General features: G+C 43.0%; 1 protein-coding gene across 4 annotated transcripts in view; it reads left to right on the plus strand.

The window, feature by feature from the left end:
* Positions 1-16,117: 16,117 nt before the first annotated feature.
* The window catches only part of P4HA3 (prolyl 4-hydroxylase subunit alpha 3), a 38,424-nt gene continuing 33,560 nt past the window's right edge, over positions 16,118-20,981 (plus strand). For all 4 annotated transcript variants that reach the window (XM_032853101.1, XM_032853097.1, XM_032853098.1 and 1 more), the window contains exon 1: positions 16,118-16,344. In XM_032853101.1, the coding sequence (XP_032708992.1) occupies positions 16,145-16,344 (200 nt within the window). In that variant the 5' untranslated portion in view covers positions 16,118-16,144. The remainder of the gene's footprint in view (positions 16,345-20,981) is intronic.

A 20,981-nucleotide genomic window follows, 5' to 3' on the forward strand; every position in this document is an offset into this window, starting at 1 on the left:
GTTTCTGCGTAATTTTTATTATCTTAGTTACTGTGTGGTTCATAAAGTTTGCTATCCAAGTAGAACATGTTTTTGAAATATATACATGGTATACTTAGAATCTACTTTCAGCCTAAATGAATCTTCTAGCTTACTATTTGGTATATATGTATTGATTAGTTCATCGGAAGTCCCAGAAGAAGGGGCACCTGGGTGGCTCAGTTCGTTAAGTGTCTGCCTTTGGCTCAGGTCATGATCCCAGGGTTCTGGGATCAAGCTCTACATTGGGCTCCCTGCTTAGCAGAGAGTCTGCCCCTTTGTCTCCCTCTGCCCCTCCCTTTCCCTCACTGCCCCTCCCCCCCATGTGCACGCATGCACTCTTGCTCGCTTTCTCTCTCAAATAAAATTTAAAAAATAAAATAAAAAGAAAGAGCTAATATTAAAGTCCTTTCCATTTTATTTTTGCGTTTCACTCCTTCAGTTGACTTAATTTATCGACCTGTGTTAGCATCAGCTAACATAATAAAAAGTTAAATATATATATTATAATAAAATCTGTTATTCCCCATCTTTCCTCCCTGTCCTCCCTAAACTAACACTTCCTCATTTCTGTTAGTGATGTGACCATTGTCCTATCTTTATTTTCCTCTCTAGTTCTGGTTCTAATCATTAAATAGTCCAGTCTTGCGTGCAGTTTGCTTTAAATCAAGTCTTTGACCTTTATCCTTGTGCTTCATTATTTCTTTTTATAAATATTTATTGACTTGGAAATATGTTGGTACTGAGGGCACTCTAGAAGGCTAAAAAGTAGGAAAAAAGACACAGCAACCATGTTATTGCTGGAATAGTCTGTTCAGGATACTGTTCCCACTATCCCCACTGCCATCAGATCACCTTTATCTATTCCTTATATCTTTGGAGTCAAAGCACTAGAGAGAAGGCCTAGTTGGCTAGACTTTTGTTACATGGCTTCCTCCTAGCTGAAACCAGAAACTAATAAAGGAAGGATCTGAAAGCCTAGCTTCCTTCTGAATGGTAGTAGGAGGAAAGCCACTGCAATTACCCTTCAATCAAGACACAGTGGGAGAGTGGGGTGCCTGGGTGGCTCAGCTGATTAAGTGTCTGACTCTTGACTTCAGCTTAGGTCATGATCACAGCGTTGTGAGATGGAGCCTGGCATCGGGCTCTGCACTAGGCATGGAGCCTGTTTGAGATTCTCCCTCTCCCTCTACCCCTCCCCGCCTTAAAAATTAAAAAATAAATTAATTAATTTTAAAAAGACAGTGGGAGGGGCGCCTGAGTGGCTCAGTGGATTAAAGCCTCTGCTTTCGGCTCAGGTCATGATCCCAGGGTTCTGGGATCGAGCCCCACATCGGGCTCTCTGCTCAGCAGGGAGCCTTCTTCCCTTCCTCTCTCTGCCTGCCTCTCTGCCTACTTGTGATCTCTGTCAAATAAATAAATAAAATCTTAAAAAAAAAAAAAAAAAGACAGTGGGAGAGAGTTAATTGACCAATTGGAAATTATGGGGAAGGCAAAGGAAGAGGGAGGACATCTTAAGCACAGAACACAGCATGAGCCTCCCAAGAACTCTAAATAGTTTGGTATTGCTCTACTGAGTAGGGGTATGAGTGGAGAGGGTCCTGTGTGCTCTGCCTTGGAGTTTGTAGTTCAGTCAGCAGGTGAGAGAGTACAGAAAGTCATAAGCAGGTTTCTGAAGTGGTGGTGGGGAGCTAGTATGAGAAAACCCACCCTTGGAAAGAACCTTAAAGGTCATCTTATCTAAGAACTCTCATCAGTTCCCACAATCTGATTTGCAAGCGAGGATACATATTTGAACCTCTCCCATGACAATTTGCCAAGACAAGTTGTACACTTTCTAAAAGAAAGGCCAGTAGAGGGTTCTTTCTTGTGGTCAGCTGAAATCCACCTCCTACAGCTTCTACCCTTTGGTTGTACTTGGAAGCTCAATCTTATTCAAAACCTCATTTCCTTTTCACTCAAAGTCCTTTCCCCTCAGTCTAATTATGTGCATTTCAGCTACTTATTTCTTGTATGGCCATCCTCTCACCTTCCTGATCACCACAGGGACAGTTTTCAAGGAGCTGGATCCAGAATTAATAGACTAGAAATAGTGGTGCCAGCCCAGAATAGGAAAAGGCAGATTTCCCCTTGCTATGGGTGGAGGGCAGCAGACATGGCAGGGAGGGGGCTCTGCCCATGGAACACCACTGGACATCTCTTCACTTCACAAACAACTCCTCCCCTAACCCTCAACTCAAGCATCATCCCTTCCATAGAGCATTTCCTGACTGTTTCCCATCGCCCACCCCCCACCCCTGCCCCAGCAGCCCAGATGGGCAGAGGCCCTGCTCTATACTGCCCCAGCTCCCTCTGCCATCCTCTGTTTCAGCATGTCCCACGCCATGACTAAATGATCTGCTTGCGTCTGGACTCTCCCAGCCAACCAGTCAGTTGTGAGCAACCAGTCAACTCAAACTGGGCAGGACCCCCAGTGCCCAGAATGGAGCCAAGCAGACAATGAGCTCTCACAAAAAGAAAGAAAGAAAGAAAGAAAGAAAGAGAGAGAGAGAGAGAGAGAGAGAGAGAGAAAGAAAGAAGAAAGAAAGAAAGGAAGGAAGGAAGGAAGGAAGGAAGGAAGGAAGGAAGGAAAAAGTTCAGCTGAAGTGAACAGAATCGGAATTTGAGCTGAATTTTCAAAAGCAAGTAGGCTGTGACTAAGCAAAGGGGAGGAGGCACACACTGCAGATGAGTGCATTCAACTCAAAGCAAAGAAATAAGTGAGCAAAACTGGGAAGCAAGAGATCCTTGAGATTTGCTAGAGGTCTTCCAGCCAGACTTTGGCTGCAGTGAAGTCATAAACTGAAGGGGAAAAAAACCAACCTGGGGCTAAATAAGTCAAGCTGGCATGGGAGAGATGTATTCCCTTCGGGCAGGGAGCAAGGGCAGAAAAAAAACAGCAACTGGGTCGGTGTTTTCCAGTTGTCTGCCAGTCCCACATATGCATACTTCCCCCTGGAGGACAGATCTATGTCCCATGGAACAGTCTTGGCCCCTCTGCTCTGCGAGGAATCCAGATTCAATGCAAGCATCTCTCTTTACAGTTAGGGAAACTTGATCCAAAGGTCAAGCCAGGGATCCACAGAGTGGATTCCTACAGACCCAAAGTTGTCTTACCCCTAGTCTGCTGCTTTTGCCCCCATGCCCTGAGGATGGCTGTCAATAAATCTTACTTAGTCTTCTGTTCGAAAGGGCCCTTCCTACTTTGATTCAGCTGAAAACTAAGATCCAGAGATCTTAGTCATGGAGCTGGTCAGTGGCTGGTCACGGAGTCATGGAGTCATGGAGCTGGTCAGTGATAAATCTGGGACGAATACTCAGGTCTCCTGACTGGTCGTCCCTTTCTCCTCCTGTATAAATATTACTAACCTACAAGGAGCAGGACAGTGAATAAAAAGTCGACAAGATGTAATTCACACCTTTAGAAAGACAAGAACTGGTACAGCGCCGTGGGAGTCCTGTACTAGAGGCAGGTACAGAATGGTGCAGGACAGGAGAGGGGCAACTGTGTGAGGTCCAGGGAGGGCTCCAAAAAAAATCACTGGGACTAAAGTGGAGCTTTGAAGGAAGGGCAGGCATTTGTCAGGCAGAGAAACAAGACCCTGCAGACACAGGAGACAGACAACAAGGAGAAAGCAGGAGGAGTGTCCCGGGACAGCCGGGTTAGAGGTTTCTGATCTCAGCCATCCGCACTCCTGACTTACACCCTCTTTCTGGGTGAAATGCCCAAAGTTCCAACTAATGTTCTGAGAGTGTACAATGAGACAGAGGCAGGATAACCTCAACAGACATTCCCATTCAAGAACAAGAAGTGTGAAAGTTGCACAGTCTTCCTTAAATAGAACAATTCTGACTCCCGCTAGACAAATGCTGTCCAGGCCTCCAGCCTGGAAGAAGGAATCTTACTTGCTTGGGCCTTGGGTTCTACTCCCTGGGAGTGGCTCCCTAGCCCACGGATCTTTGTGCTCCTTGGCTCTGCCCTCTGGACCATCCTTCCTTGTCCATCTGCTTCCTTGGCTATTACTAAATTAGTGGCGCATGTCAGAGCTGACTAGCAGTATGAAATATTTCAGTCCCTTGCAGTTCAAGCTGCTGGTATTTTCCCATGTACAACTCATTAAAAAATTTTGTGGGTGGCTCAGTCAGTTTAGTGTCCGACTTTTGAGATCAGCTCTGGTAATGATCTCAAGGGTCATGAGATCGAGGCCCGTGTCCAGCTCCACTTTGGGCATGGAGCCTGCTTAAGATTCTCTCTCTCCCTCTCCTAAAAAAAAAAAATAAATAAATAAATAAAAATAAGAATTTTGTGGGTTTTCTATATATCTAATTATGGTCGACTCTATCCTCCAAATGACATACTCACAATTGTTTTTGAGACCTTTCCCTAAATTTTGTCATGCTATTTTGGATTAGGCTTCTGTTGATATTGCTCTTAGGATTCCAAGAAGACTTTTTGTCTAGGAATCTACTAGCCATCACTAATTCTTTCAAAAGGCTTTATAAAGTGTGTTATGGCTATACCTTTGGTAAGATCTGCATCTCTGGGTCATATTCCTGTAATAACTCTATGCTGGCTAGAGAGCCTCAAGCTGAAAAAAAGTTTTATTTTTTAACCTACTAAGTCCTGCTCCTCTCTGTTCTCTCTAAATTCCTTTTGCCAGTTCTTTCTTTAGCTCACAGTTCTCTTCCTGTTATGAGGTTACACAACTAGGAGCACCCAACAAGTGTTGATACTTTCAACACTCTGTCTAGAGCTCTCCATAGCCAAATAAAAACTTTCTAAATATTTTCCCCCCATCTTCCAAGTAACCATAGGCAACTTTTTGGCCAATCATTCTGCCATTATAAAACACAGATTGACACTTTTTCAGCCTCCAGTAATAATTTCCTCACCATTTTTCCAGACTTTACTGTTTGCTTGCCATTTTTCCAATCTCCACCCTTCCCTGATCCCAAAGCCAATGCCTAGAATTTGCGGTTTTGTTAAAGGTAAGCATTTCACTTGCAGACACCAGTTTCTGTCAAGTCTTGCTGTAAAACAAAGTACAGCCACTTAGTGGTTGAAGACAACTATTATATGTCTTACAGTTACACCGTTTGGCAATTTGGACTAAGGTCAGCTTTCTGGTTCTTCTGGTCATAGTGGGATTCACATATCAGATGGAGGTCTGCTGCCACATTGTTCGGGTGCTGGTTAGATTAGGATGGCCTCAGCGGGGTTGGCCAAGCTCTGCCTCACGTGTCTCCCATATTCCAGCAGGCTAGTCCAGGCTGCTTCTCATGGGTGCCTGGGCAGGGTTCCAAAAGGGAGGGATAAAGCAGCCAAGGCCTCTTGAGGCCCAAGATCAGAACTGGCACATATCCCTTCTGCTGCATTTTATTGGCTAAAGAAAGTAATAAGGTTGGGTGCCTGGGTGGCTCAGTCATTAAGTATCTGCTTTGGGCTCAGGTCATGATCCCAGCATCCTGCGATAGAGCCCCCTATCAGAGAAGCGGAGATCCTGCTTCTCCTCTCCAGCTCCCCTGTGCTTGTGTTCCCTCTCTTACTATCTCTCTCTGTCATAAACAAATAAAATATTTTAAAAAGAAAGAAAGTAATAAGACCTTCCCAGATGCTAGGGAAGGGGAAATAGACTCCAATTTTTAAGGAAAGGAAGTAAGAAAGTCACACAGTAAAGTGTGTGGATACAGGGCAGAATGAGGATCATGGCTATTCTTACAGCTATACTGTACCTCCTCAGAAGCAAGCCTCATCATGAATTTGGTGTGCGTCCTTCCCTTCCATATCTTTATGATTATGTGAACACAAAAATACACTTTTTCCTGTCAGTTTTATATGTTTTTAAATGAATGACTTCATATATAGTAAAGAATATGTGTAATGGAAATGTAAGATTTATAAGGAATAAGACACTTTCGTAAGACAGAAACAGAATTTTGACCATACATTTTAATCACCCTATGTATCCTTCCTAACCAAACATTCATTTCTCACCTGGACTATGCAGTGACTTCCTAGCTGACCTTTACTACCTCTGGTCTTGCTTCCTCCAATCAGTTCACTGTAACCCACTGTAATCACAATAATCTTTTTTAAAAAATTTTTATTTATTTGAGAGAGAGAGAGAGACAGAAGATGAGTAGGGGGGGAGGGGGAGAGGAAGAAAAAGGCTCCCTGCTGAGCCGAGAGCCCAATGCTCAGCTCCATCCCTAGGATCATGACCTGAGTCGAAAACAGACACTTAACCAACTTAGCCACCCAGGTGCCCCCACAATGATCTTTAAAAAACAAAAATATCATCACATAATTCCTTTACTTAAAACTGTTCAGTTGTTTCCCATTGATCCTAGTATAAAACCAAATTTATTAATAGAGTAGGCTCTTCATCATCTAACTTCTATTTACACTATTTACACTTCCTTCATATTATACTTCCTTCCTTCATATCCTCATTTTTGCCATTCATCTGACAGGTGCCATGCTTTTTCTCTAAACTGGTCGATCATTGGGTATTGACCAAAGAAAGTGACTTCCATCGTTCTCTGAACCTTCTCCAACCTGGCATAAATCACTGTTGTTATTGGCTTTTTCTTGTCTGTCGCCACTACTTGACTGGAAAGGGCTCTAGGGCAGGGAAGCCACCTGGTTCCTCTGCTTGCCCCTGGGTGCCTAGCACAGCACCCGGCACCATGGATACTTGGTAATGGTTGAATGAATGCATGAAGAATGAATGCTAGGTTCTGGAGATAGAGAGAAGCTCCACCAAAAGCTCCTAGTCTAGGTGGAGAACAGATGAGATAAAGAGACAGATAAATGACAAATAGATCCATCATCGCTTTGATAAACAGCAAACGCGTGGTAAGGGTTGTGGATTTGAGTTTGCTTCCAAGTTCCACCAGGGGGCACTATGGGAATGCCTCAGGTTTCTCCTAAAAAATCAACTTTACTTCCTTGGAAAGACCCTATCCACTTTGAAGGAAATGTAATTTTAAACAGTGGTGCTTGATTGATTTTTTTTTTTTTGCCCTTTTTTGTTTTGTTTTAATAAGCTCCTTTCAGTCCACTCAAAAGGGCCGTATCTCAGCCATCAGTGAGTTTGAAGGACCAAAGTAACCCCTATTGGTGTCCACTTTATATCTATAATGGAATCATCACAAGAGCTTCCAAAAACATGATTTAATTTATCCTCCAGATCAGCAGTTAGGAGCCAGAAAAGGGATTGTTGTTATTATTTCCATCTTAAAGATGATAAATCTATGGGTCAAAAGGTGAAGAAATTTCTTCAAGGAATCAAAGTTTTAGGTATCTAAGCTGGGACTTGAATCTATCTTCCAAATTCAAATGTATTTATTCACTAAAACTATATTGAGTTCCAGGCTGTGTAAGATGATAGAAATACAAAGGCGTGCCCTCCAAATGTCTTAGAAGCAAAGACTGTCAAAGCTAGAGAGAATTTGGGGTATCACCTAATGAAGTATTCTCACATGCATATGAATCTCAAGATCCTGTTGAAATGCAGATTCCTCGATTTTGTCCCCCACAGCACACACAATTCCGATTCAACAAGTCTGGGTGGGAATCTGGAAATGGAATTTTTTTTTTTAAGATTTTATTTATTTATTTGAGAGAGAGAATGAGAGATAGAGCATGAGAAGGGGGAGGGTCAGAGAGAGAAGCAGATTCCCCATGGATTTGGGAGCCCGATGTGGGACTCAATCCCGGGACTCCGGGATCACGACCTGAGCCGAAGGCAGTCGCTCAACCAACTGAGCCACTCAGGCGCCCCTGGAATTTTTTTTTTAATGTACGAAATAATGCTTTATTTCCTTCTATAGTTATAAACATACCTGCAGTTATTTTCTGCCATTATAACTAGGAGAGGTGTCAAGTCAAATTATCATGTAAGAAAGTTTTGATTTGTCAACCCCCATCCCCCTTACTACCTGTTCTTCCCTCAGTCTTTTGGTTCATACTGAACAGCATTGCCTCCTCCCAAATCCCAGAAGGCCAGCTCCATTCTGTTCTTTCTCTCACACTCTTCTACCCTGTCTATAACCAACTCTTTTTTTTTAAAGTTTTTTTTTTTGTTTGTTTTTGTTTATTAACATATATTATTAGCCCCAGGGGTATAAGTCTGTGAATTGTCAGGCTTACACACTTCACAGCACTTGCCATAGCACATACCCTCCCCAGTGTCCATAACCAAACCACCCTCTTCCTACCCCCCTACCCCTGACAGCCCTTCAGTTTGTTTTGTGAGGTTAAGAGTCTCCTATGGTTTGTCTCCCTCCCAATCCCAGCTTGTTTCACTTTTTCCTTCCCTACCCCCAAACCCACCACGTTGCCTCTCAAATTCCTCATACCAGGGAGATCATATGATAATTGTCTTTCTCTGATTCACTTATTTCGCTCAGCATAATACCCTCTAGTTCCATCCATGTCACTGCAAATGGCAAGATTTCATTTCTTTTGATGGCTGCATAGTATTCCATTGTATATATATGCCACTTCTTTATCCATTCATCTGTTGATGAACACCTTTCCATAGATTCTTTCCATAGTTTGGCTATTGTGGACATTGCTGTTATAAACATTTGGGTGCACATGCTCCTTCAGATCACTACATTTGTATCTTTAGGGTAAATACCCAGTAGTGCGATTGCTGGGTCATAGGGTAGCTCTATTTTCAACTTTGTGAGGAACCTCCATGCCATTTTCCAGAGTGGCTGCACTAGCTTGTATTCCCACCAACAGTGTAGGAGGGTTCCCCTTTCTCCGCATCCTCGCCAGCATTTGTCGTTTCCTGACTTGTTAATTTTAGCTATTCTGACTGGTGTGAGGTGGTATTGTGGTTTTGATCTCTATTTGCCTGATGCCGAGTGATGTGGAGCACTTTTTCATGTGTCTGTTGGCCATCTGGATGTCTTCTTTGCAGAAATGTCTGTTCATGTCCTTTGCCCATTTCTTGATTGGATTCTTTGTTCTTTGGGTGTTGAGTTTGGTAAGTTCTTTATAGATTTATAGATATAGCCCTTTATCTGATACGTCTTTTGCAAATATCTTCTCCCATTCTGTCAGTTGTCTTTTGGTTTTGTTGACTGTTTCCTTTGCTGTGCTGGAAATGGAATTTTTCATAAAAACATCCCTTCTTTCAAACCATGATTCTGATGCAGATGAACTGTGGGCTACTTTCACAAACATCAACCCATTGGTTTAATCCTTTCATAATATAGAGGATAAAACTGAGGAGAAGTGAGTAGAAGCAGTCCCCCAGAAACTCTCCCCACTGGATGTAGTCAGGGAGGCTGACCCAGGAACTGATAATGAGCAGCCTGAAGTAATGATGTAACTAAAGAATGCCCAACCAAGAATAAGACACCCTGGGTTCAACTTCAGGTTTTACCATCTTGCTGATGAATCGCTTAACTTCAGTAAACTATGATTTTCTCAGTTGTAAAATGTGGAATAACAACAGCTACTCCATAGGGGCACCTGCATGGCTCAGTGGGTTAAAGCCTCTGCCTTCAGCTCAGGTCATGATCCCAGGGTCCTGGGATTGAGCCCCGCATTGGGCTCTCTGCTCGGCAGGAAGCCTGCTTCCCTTCCTCTCTCTCTCTGCCTGCCTCTCTGCCTACTTGTGATCTCTGTCAAATAAATAAATAAAAATCTAAAACAAAAACAACAACAAGAAAAAACCCACCTACTCCATAGACTTACTGTGAGGAAAAATGGAGATAAATAGTATAAAGGGTTTGGCAGACCACTAGCCCCCAGAGGACTCTTGATAAAGAGATGGATTGATGGGATTGTTTTGAATGCTCTTTCTATTTCATTTATTCTATTTCTTTAACTGAGTAAGTACTATTGCCAGGCATTCTGCTAGGCAGTCTTGCCTATATGAAGCTTGTGATCTAGTGGAGCAGATAGCCATTAAGTATAGAAATAAGAAATAACTGTTATAAAAAATGCTACCAAAGGAAAATATAGGCGGTGTTTGACTCATATGGAGATTCAGACAAATAAATATTCAGACAAATAAAATGTCCTGAGGAAATAACTCAAAGGTTGAGTAGGAATTAGTCAGAAATCACACAAAGATCAGGAAAGAGTTTGGCAGGATCGGGAATGAAACTGATTCATCAGTCTTACACAATACACAGCGCTCCCCACAACACATAACCTCCCCAATGTCCATCACCCAGCCACCCCATCCCTCCCACCCTCCTCCACTCCGGCAACCTTCAGTTTGTTTCCTGAGATTAAGAGTCTCTTATGGTTTGTCTCCCTCTCTGGTTTTGTCTTGTTTCATTTTCCCCTCACTTCCCCTATGATCTTCTGTCTTGTTTCTCAAATTCCTTATGTCAGTGAGATCATATAATTCTTTTTCTGACTGACTTTTTTCGCTTAGCATAACACCATCTAGTTCCATTGACACTGTTGCAAATGGCAAGATTTTGTTTTTGATGACTACATAGTATTCCTGTGTGTGTGTGTGTGTGTGTGTGTGTGTGTGTGTGTGTGTATACCACATCTTTATCCATTCATCTGTTGATGGACATCTAGGTTCTTTCCGTAGTTTGGCTGTCGCGAACATTGCTGCTATAAACATTCGGGTGCATGTGCCCCTTCAGGTCACTACATTTGTATCTTTGGGGTAAATACCCAGTAGTGCAATTGCTGGGTCATAGCGTAGCTCTATTTTCAACTTTTTGAGGAACTTCCATACTGTTTGGAAAAGACTTTCTTTTATTGTGCCTTGATATTTATGTGAAAATTTTGATCTTTTCCCTTGACCCTTTCATTTCCACTTCAATCTTTTTTCCACTTTTGTACTATAAAGCCTAATAACTAGTAACATTTACTCAAAGTTAATATTGTTATCCCACCATACCTGCAGGGGACACGTTCCAAGCCCCCTAGGAAATGCCTGAAACTGTAAATAGTACTGAACCCCACATATACTATATTTTCTCCTATACATGTGTACCTATGATAACATTTAATTTATAAATTAGGCACAGTAAGAGATTAACAATAACTAATAATAGATCAAATATAGCAATATAACTAATAAAAGTTATGTGAATGTGTGTGTCTCTCTCTCTCAAAATATCTTATTGTACTGTGCTCGCCTTTCTCATGATGATGTGAGATGATAAATGCCTATGTTAGGAGATAAGGTGAGGTTAGGGTGTCAGCACGGTGATGTAGCATTAGGCTACTGTTCTCTAACAGCGTGTCAGAAGGAGGATGATCTGCTTTTGGACCATCATTGACCTCAAGTGAATGAAACCACAGAAAGTAAAACTGAGTAAGGGGGACTACTGCATACATTTTTCAGTTTTTGACTTTCAGAAATAGGGATTATCTATGAATACTGTTTTAAAAAATTTAAAAAAAAAACACCTTGCTAAATACCAAACAGAAACATACGTCCAGCTCTTAGAAATTTAGCTGTGCTTGGAAAATACCTATTCTCTTTTCACACAGTTATTCGAACTGGTAGTATAATTTAGTTAGATTTTAATTTGCATTTAGTTAAACTTGGAACCCTGTATTACTTAAGTGACTTTAAAACTCCACTCTGGGGCAAAATTAAAATAAAATATTATCATGGAGGAAGCTCTAGTCAGTACTGGGAAAAGTAAATGACAGCAGGTAAATTTGGGAAGAAGACCAGAATTTGAGACATCATGGAGCTGGCTTTAAGTTTCCACTTTTTTTTTTTTTTCAAAGATTTCATTTATTTATTTGACAGAGAGAGACAGCGAGATCACAAGAAGGCAAAGAGGCAGGCAGAGAGAGAAGGGGGAAGCAGGCTCCCCACTGAGCAGAGAGCCAGATGCAGGGCTCAATTCCAGGACCCCGAGATCACAACCCACGCCAAAGGCAGAGGCTTAACCCACTGAGCCACCCAGGTACCCCAGGTTTCTATTTTTCAATCCTCAGTAGCCCGAAACCCAGAACTGGGACCCTGGGTAAGGACTGGGGGAGCTATGGGAGAAGAACTCACACTCTGGCTCAAGAAGGGACTAGAACTCCTCAGACTCAGAGGGGGGGAATATCTCATGATTCCCTTTCGTTTTCTCTTTTTCCTATCCCACACATCTCCCCCAGGCAATCTCACAGTAGTGGCCCCAATGGCAGTGGTGGTAGTGAGGTTCCTACGGCTGTCTGAAACTTTGAGTTATCTTATGTATTCATCTACATACATTAGGACCATCTCAAATAATGCTGTAAATTTTGTTTTCAGCAACCCAACAGGGTGGGGAAACCCCCACTGATCTTTTTCTCTCTGTGTCCTCTTGCAACTTGGCCCAGACATATGTAGTTAAGAGAAGCACACAACAGAGTAGAGTTGTTTGACGGCCAGGTTTCTGGCCAGAGAACCAAAAAGAGAAGTCTCGGGGGCCTGGAAACTATCAGAGAGATTGCAAAGAGGGAAAAGCTCAAGAGATCCATCCCATGATTCCTGGATTCACCCCTTAGCTCTGCATGCACAGATCTGATGCTAAATCGCATGCCATAGACCTAAGTACTGAGGTATGGGATAGACGACTGTCTAGATCCAAAGGTGGCACACAACTGGGACAGATCTGAATGGCACTGCAAACAGTTTGGGAATTGAACTGACATTGAAACCATGGCCACAGAAGGCAGATCAAAACTTGTGGCCTGAATCCAACTGAGTTAATTATATGCTAGCACAAAGATATTAATATTTTCCATAAGATTTAAATAAGATGCAGACACTTATATATTCAAAAATACCTAGTATTTAATCCAAATTATTCTGCATTTGAAGAACCAGGAAGATCTCAAGTATGAGAAAAGGCAATCAACAGACATCCAGGAAGAAATAACACAAATGTTGAAAATTATAGAAGACTCATAAAATGTTCCAAGAAGAATGATGAATACTTCCAAAAAAAAAAAGATTTTATTTATTTATTTGATAGAGAGAGAGAGAGAGAGAGAGAGAGAGAAAAGAAGAGGGAGAAGCAAGGGCAGGGACCCCATTGCAGGGCTGGATCCCAGGACCCTGGGATCATGACCTGCATTGAAGGCAAACGCTTAACCAAATGAGCCACCCAAGTGCTCCAAGGATGGACACTCCTGAAATGAATGTAAAGGTAGATAGTATCAACAAAGAAATAGAAAATATAAAGAAGGACCCAATGGAAATATTACAATGGAAAGTAAAATAACCAAAATAAAAAACTCATTGGACTCAGTAGAATAGAGATGACAACCAAGAATCAGTGAACTTGAAGACAGATTCATAGTAATCAACTAATACGAACAACAGAGAAAAAATGTTTTTAAAAAAATGAACAGAGCCCAAGGCCTTATGAGGCAGTATCTACTTCATGTCATCAAAATTCCAGAAGATTTTGTAAAAGAAGTATTTGAAGAAATAATATATGAACATTTCCCAAATTTGACAAAAGACGTGAGCCTAGAGATCCAAGAAGTTCAATGAACCCTAAACAATGACCAAGTGAGGTGAAGGAATAAATGCCCAGCCATTCAGGCCTGACATGAGACAGCAGTGACAGGATAAACTAGCTGAAGCCCTCCTGCCACTTTGATCAAAACTTCATCAGGCCTCTTTGACTTCTTCCTCTTCCATTCCTTCCTTTCTCTCCCCTTCACAGATGTTGATCTGTAACCAATATCTTACACCCCAAACTCTATCTCAGCATCTGCTTCTGGGAATACCCAATCTGTAACATCAGTGCAGACAACACAAGTATAGAGCAAAGAACTGAACCCAGGTAGTGTAGATTCAGAGTCCACGTCCTTAGTGGAGACCAGAGGCAGATTTTCCATGAAGCTTAAGCTTCAAGGCCCCTAATTTGCACAAACCCTTTCTGAGGCCCTCAGGACTGGGAGGATGTGTGAACCTAACAATGTCCTCATATTGCTATATGATATTTGCAAAATATGCCCCCAAAAGCTGTTTTAACCACAATTAGTTACATTATCTCTTTCCTGTCTGACTCCCTCTCCATTACACTTTCCCTCCTAACACTTCTCCTGATTGAGAGAATGTTGAAATGGCCATGGACCTTTATTTACAACTGAGTAGTCATCTCAGACTGCTTTCTGCCCACAGAAGTTTGGGGGTTATAATAGTTAGAGTAACACCCCTCCTAAAGATGCCCATGTCCTAGTTCCCCAAACCTGAGACTTTCAGGGTATGATTAAGTTAAGGATCTTGACATGGGGAGATTATCCTGGATTGATCTTGGTAGGACTGGTGTAATCACAAAGGTCCTTAAAAGAGTCAGAGGAGAAGGATGTGACAGTAGAAGCAAAGTCAAACAGAAATGTAAACATGTTATATCGATGGTTTTGAGGATGAAGGAAGGGGCTATGAATCAAGAAATGCAGGCATCCCATAAAACTGGAAAAAGCAAGGAATAGATTCTCCTCCAGAGCCTCCAGAAGAAACAGCCCTGCAGATACCTTGACTTCAGCCCAGTGAAACCCATTTCAGACTTCTAAACTCCAGAAATGTAAGATAATAAATTTGAGTTGTTCCAAGTCACTAAGTTTGTGGTAAATTGTTACAGCATCAATAGGAAACTGATACAAGGGTCTGATGGCATTTTTTTCTTTCTTTTCTTTCTTTTCTTCTTTCCTTCCTTCCTTCTTTCCTCCCTCCCTTTTTTCTTCCCTTTTTTTGTATTTTCTTTGTCTTTAACTCAAACTTGCAGTGCTTCTTCTGATAAAATTATCTTAAAACTTTTTTAAAAAGTGTATGTATGTATGTAATCTCTACACTGAACACGAAGCTCGAACTCATAACCCTAAGAGCAAGTCACATGCTCCACTGATTGAGCCAGCCAAGTGCCCCTCATCTTAAAACTTTTGATGATTTTCTATAAACCTTATTGGAATTCACTCCATTAGACAAAAGCCACATCTATATTTCTTTCTGGGCAACTTAGGCTGAGAGTCGGGATGCTGTGGTACAATAATGTTAAGATTCTTAGAAGCATTTTTGTCATCTGAAATAGTTTACTTTATAGAGAACACTCTTAGGACTCTTTGAGGTTCTCTTGTTTACCAGAAAGACTCTAAGAAATGCCCTTAAGATTCTCTGAAGTTCCACTAGGCAATGCCTTTAAATCTTTCTAAACTCGCAACAATGAGTCTTTAGAACCATATTTTTGAAAGCTTTACTTGGAGGTCGTACTTCACCATGTACCACCCTGGGCTTGTTGCACAACCCTCTCTCTTCCTGAGAGCCCTTTATTGTGCTTACTTGTTTACATCTGTTTTCCCTCGTGAGTCGGGGGGTTGGATGTGCTATTTCTCTACGTCCTCAGCACCGTGACAGAGGTGCTAAGTATTTGTTGAATGAACGAATGGACATTGCCTGGGATGGGGGCGGTAAGTAGCCTAGTCAGACAATAATAATAATGTTTTTGCTTAAGTGTCCATAGGTATGTGGTATAGAGCAATGACCCAGGATCCCAGTTTTAGGTTTGATAGGTCCTAGATTTGTCATGCAGCGATCCTAATCAACTTTACCCTCTTTACCTTCGGTCAGAATTCTGCCTTTCATGATGGCTCAGATGTCAAGTCTTCGGTGAAGTGTTTCCTTCCCTCTGCTCCCCCACATCTCTCCCTGCGCAGCGCGTCGTCATGAGGAACCACCTCATTTACTCACCTGGATTTCCCCATCAGAATCCAGTAGTGTCTGTATTTCCACCCCCGACCCAGAAGGGTGGTTATTCGGGGGATGGCGCTGTTCAGCGGTAGACCAGGGAATTCGTCCTCCCACACCTACGCCTCAGTTTTCCCGAGCGTGAACCGGGCATCGTGGAAACATCTTGCCAGGGCTGCGCTTTGGTGGAGGGCCCGGAGGGCACAGGCAGTCCCCGCGCCCGCAGAGGAGCTAAGCGGCAGCCAAGGCGGAGATCGCGAGCGCCGGGAGGCGTCAGAGCAAAGGAGGGCAGGGGGCCTGAGGCGGGGCTGCCCGGCGTGGCGTGGCGGCGCGGGGCGGGGTGGGCGGGAGCAGCGCGCGCCGGGGCTTGGCCTGAAGGTCCGAGGGGACGCGCGCGAGAGCCGGCGATGGGCCCCGCGGCGGGGCTGGTGGCTTTGCTGGCGGTGCTGGCGTTCCGAGCAGGGGACCCGGCAGGGGCCGCGGCGCGGGGGGACACGTTCTCGGCGCTGACCAGCGTGGCTCGCGCCCTTGCGCCCGAGCGCCGGTTGCTGGGGCTGCTGCGGCGCTACCTGCGCGGGGAGGAGGCGCGGCTGCGCGACCTGACCAGGTGAGAACAAGCGCGCGCGGTGGTCCCGGAGGCGCGTGAGTCGGGGAGACTGAGTCAGAGGGTAAGACCGAGGCACCGTGCGGTAGGGTGGCGGGTGACTCAGTCTTATTGTCGCTCAGCGTGGGACCTTAAACCCCGTGTGAGAGTAGGGTTAAGAGCCTCACCAGACCGTGAGGCTGAGACACCGAGTGGCCCACTGTGGCCGTCGGACTCAGTGTCCCTCTGTGTGGGACCCCCGACACACCGTGGCATGAGATAAAGGAGAAAGAGACTGTATCGCACAGTGTGGAGCCTCGAACTCCGTCGCACACACCCAGTGGCACCCAGGGCCATCTTCACACAGCCAAGTGGATGCGCTGTGGCAAATTGTGGTGGGAGTGACTCAGGCCTAGTAGGAGGACCTCATAGGGCATGCGGGTGGGTCCCCAGGCTCTGTGCCACAGAGCGAGAGGGAGAAAATACAGTGTCACTGTAGCCACGTGTGTGACAGAGAAGGGGTGTTTAGTAGGGAGTGACATTGTGTGACCGTGTGTGAGATTTACGTGCCTTTGGGACTGAATGGTCACGATGGTATGAATATGTCTGCAGCATTCTGGATGCTGCTTGTACAGCTCAGTATATGAATAAGGTTTCGTGTTCATTAACTCATTTAGTAGGGGTGTTTGCCTATTCTGAGCCACATACTTTTCCAGGCAGTGGGGATAAAATGGTGAGCAAGACCCAACTCTGCCCTCAGGGAGCTTGGAGTCGGTGGCATCATGATTATTAATCAGAGATGTCCATTGTCTCCTTTGTTTTCAACTCTCCTTCTCTTCCCACATTTAATAAGAGTTCTCTAAATTCTAAATAAAGGGGCGCCTGGGTGGCTCAGTAGGTTAAGCCTCTGCCTTCAGCTCAGGTCATGATCTCAGGGTCCTATGATTGAGCCCTGCATTGGGCTCTCTGCTCAGCAGGGAGCCTGCTTCCCCCTCTCTCTCTCCCTGCCTCTCTGTCTACTTGAGATCTCTCTCTCTCTCTCTGTGTCAAATAAATAAAATCTTCAAAAAAAGATTTAAATTCTAAATATGAGGTAACTGAGATTTAATATGTGTATATTGAGACCAAGAAAACAGTAGGGAAAACCATACTTGATACTAGAGGATACTGAGTGCAGCACACGCAAGCAGATGCTCAGCTAATACTGTTTGCCATACAATCAGCAAACTCGAGTGCTACACACTGTGGCATAAAAGACTGTAGACTTGGCATGCTGGGGCACTGTAATCATGTATTGACTGTCAAACTGAAAAATGAATGACTGTATTGTGTGATACATTGTGTTTGAGTATGTTGTGTCTTCTCTGCTTGGGACATGAAGAAACCTCCAATAGTGCTGTAACCACATAGCTATCTGAATAAATTGAAATATGTCTTACATCATCTGGCCCTCTGCTGAGCTGAGGCAACAGAGAGCTGTCTCACAATGCACCACTGATATAGCTGAGCGAGTGTATGAGATAGTAATACTAATTCTGGGGCGCATGGGAAGAAGGCATGTGGGACACTGTGGCAGTGGGAGAGAGCCCTGTTGGAGAGACTCAGGCTATGTGTGGAAGTGTGGGTGAAAGATCTTGTTACTCAGTGGCGACTGAATGATGATGTGATTTGGTATGTGCTCTTAAGTATGTAGCTTGCATATAAGCAGTTATATGTGTGTTTAAATTTACTATCAGTTTCGAATAATGTGAATTGAATATACACACATGCACACACACAAAATGTATGTGTGTGTTATAATAGTAAAGGATAAATTCAGTAATTCTTGTCACTCTTCAGGGTTGCATAGTTGCCCAGTGTTTTATGGGCCTGCTCTATAAAGCAAAATGTTTTAATTCTGTTCTTAGTCCGCATGCATCGGAGTCTAGATTTATTGGTCGAAATAAAAGACTCTTCTCTTTGATTTGAGATTCCACCAAGTTCCCTGCTTCCATGTGCTCGTTCTCATACCACTAATCTCTTTAGTTGGGTGGATCAGGTAGAGATGGGGGGGCAAGATCCTGATGCCAGGCTTCCCAGGGAACAGGTTCAGAACAGAGAGATGGCACTGTGGATCAGAGTGACTGATGGAGGGGATGGAGGACACTGATGTTGGTCTCCTTTACTGTCTCATCACGATTGTCATAGTCACAGCTCTGTCACAGAACCCTAATTTCATTTGCTCCTTACACACATGCTTTGAAATAAGTTTGTATGGCTCTCATAAACAAATGAGAAATCATTTAAAATATAAGAAAACTAAAGTTTAGTACCCTTACCCGAGATTATACATTAGTAGGAAGCAAAATCCGGGACTAGGACATAGTTCTTTTGATTGTTTCTTCATATCATGCCATCAGGTAGGTCCTTACTGCTTGCTTTATCTGCTGTGCCAGGACCCAGACCAAACCCCATAACTGCTGAGGTTTTATGAATAGTACATAGTGGTGAAGAGTCTGGATGCAGGAATTTAATAGACCTTTGCTTGAATCCTTGACTCTGACCTTGGGCAAGGTCCTTTACCTCTTTAAGCATTATTTTCCTAATCTGCAAAATGATGATAATGATAGCACCTACCCCACAGACTTGGTGGAAGGATTAGTACCATGTAAAGGCATTTATCATACTGCTTGAAATGTAGTAGGTGCTCAACAGATGTTAGCTCTGTGTGATTTTTTGTTTATTTTGAGACTGCCTGGTGAAACTAGACTCCAGAGGGGGGTTGGGGGGTGGTTATGGACATTGGGTAGGGTATGTGCTATGGTGAGTGCTGTGAAGTTTGTAAACGTGGAGATTCACAGACCTGTACCCCTGGGGGAAAAAAATATATATATATATGTTTATGAAACTAGACTCCACCTTTGGCTCTAAGCAGTAACTAAGATTGTGAGAGCCTAGATAATAAGATAGATTCAGAAAAATTCTAGATTCTCTTCTCCTATGAGCTATGAACATTTAATTTCAGAAAGTTTAGTTTGATATCTTAGAAACTGTCTGTTCCTTAGTCAATGCTCTAAAACCTAGTGAGATATTTGCTTTCTAAAACAATAATTTTGGCAGTTCTGCTTATTTTCCTTATAATCCCAATCTGTTGATCTAATGTGACTTGAGATGTTATTTCTAAGGACCTCAGTAGATAGTCTTCTTTAAATTTCTGAATTAGAAATAAAATATTTTGGGGGTGCCTGAGTGGCTCAGGTAGTTAAGCGTTTGCCTTCAGCCTAGGTCGTGATTCTGGGATCCTAGATCTAGCAGAGGTTGGCTTCCTGTTCAGCAAGTTTTCCCTTTACCTCTGCACCATGCCCCCCATGTACTCTCTTGCTCTCTCTCTCAAATAAATAAACAAAAGCTTTTTTAAAAAAAGAAATAAAATATTTTTCAATGTTGAAACCACTCCTTACCCCAAGTTAATGAATAAAAATTTTACTAGTTATAATATACGTATATATATATATTGCTTTTTTAAAATTTTACTATTTCAGTTTTAAAAAGCTACCAAGATTGAAAGAGTAATATCAGCAGCAATAATTTTTGTGTTATGAATTAAGCATTTGGAATGTCTCAGAAGAACTGAGACACAGCCATTGCTGAATTCTCAAGGAGAAACATATTGAATTAAAATACCCTACGTATTGCGGCTGGATAACCTATCCAGGCTATGTTTAATGCAGGATTGGGTTGCAAATTTTATGTGCAGATTCTTGAAGCAAGGATCTGATTTTCTACTCTCAGCAACATTTGTTAAAGCAAAAAGCCATTTAGGAAAACTTGAGGTTTGAATTCAGCATCCAGTGATTCGGTCTCTCAAAACCAGCTATTTGCTCAGAGGCTGGGAATAGGGCCAATGTTTGGATTCCAAACCAGTCTCAGATATCTGTTGATAGGTTTTTTTCTTTGTGTGACAGAAAAATGATGTATCTGAATGCCGAACTGAATTATGTGCTGCTGTAGAGATCCAACCCCTGCCCTAAATAAACTGACCCCATAACACAAAGTGCCACGTGAAGAGAACAAGGCACTAGGGCTTTTGAATGCTGGAGGACTTGGGGGAAATTTTCATGTCTCTGCCTTGTGTCTTTCCTCTGATGCCTGTTAAACATCCTCAAGCACCAAATGAAGAATCTATTTATTCAGTTATGGAAAAGATGATGGAAAGAAACAATAGAATGGTCATGTTGAAAGGATCCAGAGAGACCTTCTAGATTAGACCAGTTCTGTCATATTACAGAGGAGCAAACTGAGGGACAGTTGGAGGCCAGGTCTCCTTCCAATCCAACTGTCTATAAAATTACTGCCCACTCAGCCTCAGTTGTCCTTGGATACTTACTCTTCAGGCTGGATTCAAGCCCAAGTCTCTGCTTGTAAGTGTTTTCGTCTAGCAGTGAAATATCTTGCACTAAGTAGTTCCATATGGAGCTGGAGAAGGAGCAGGAAATAATGGGTAGTTTAAAAAAAAAAAAAATCCCACCCCAGGAGGCTGGTTTAGTTTTTAAAACTGTAGAGTGGCCATTCTCAAAGTGCCTTGTTTCAGAGATCAGAGACATCCTGGGACTTGACAGGGTTCTCATTTCCTCTCTGGGGCACTAAGGCCCAGATTCTCGTCCCTTAGTTTATGCTTAAAT

Source organism: Lontra canadensis, unplaced genomic scaffold (genome assembly GCF_010015895.1).
Source record: "Lontra canadensis isolate GAN:19392208 unplaced genomic scaffold, GSC_riverotter_1.0 scaffold7, whole genome shotgun sequence".
Classification (NCBI taxonomy): domain Eukaryota; kingdom Metazoa; phylum Chordata; class Mammalia; order Carnivora; family Mustelidae; genus Lontra; species Lontra canadensis.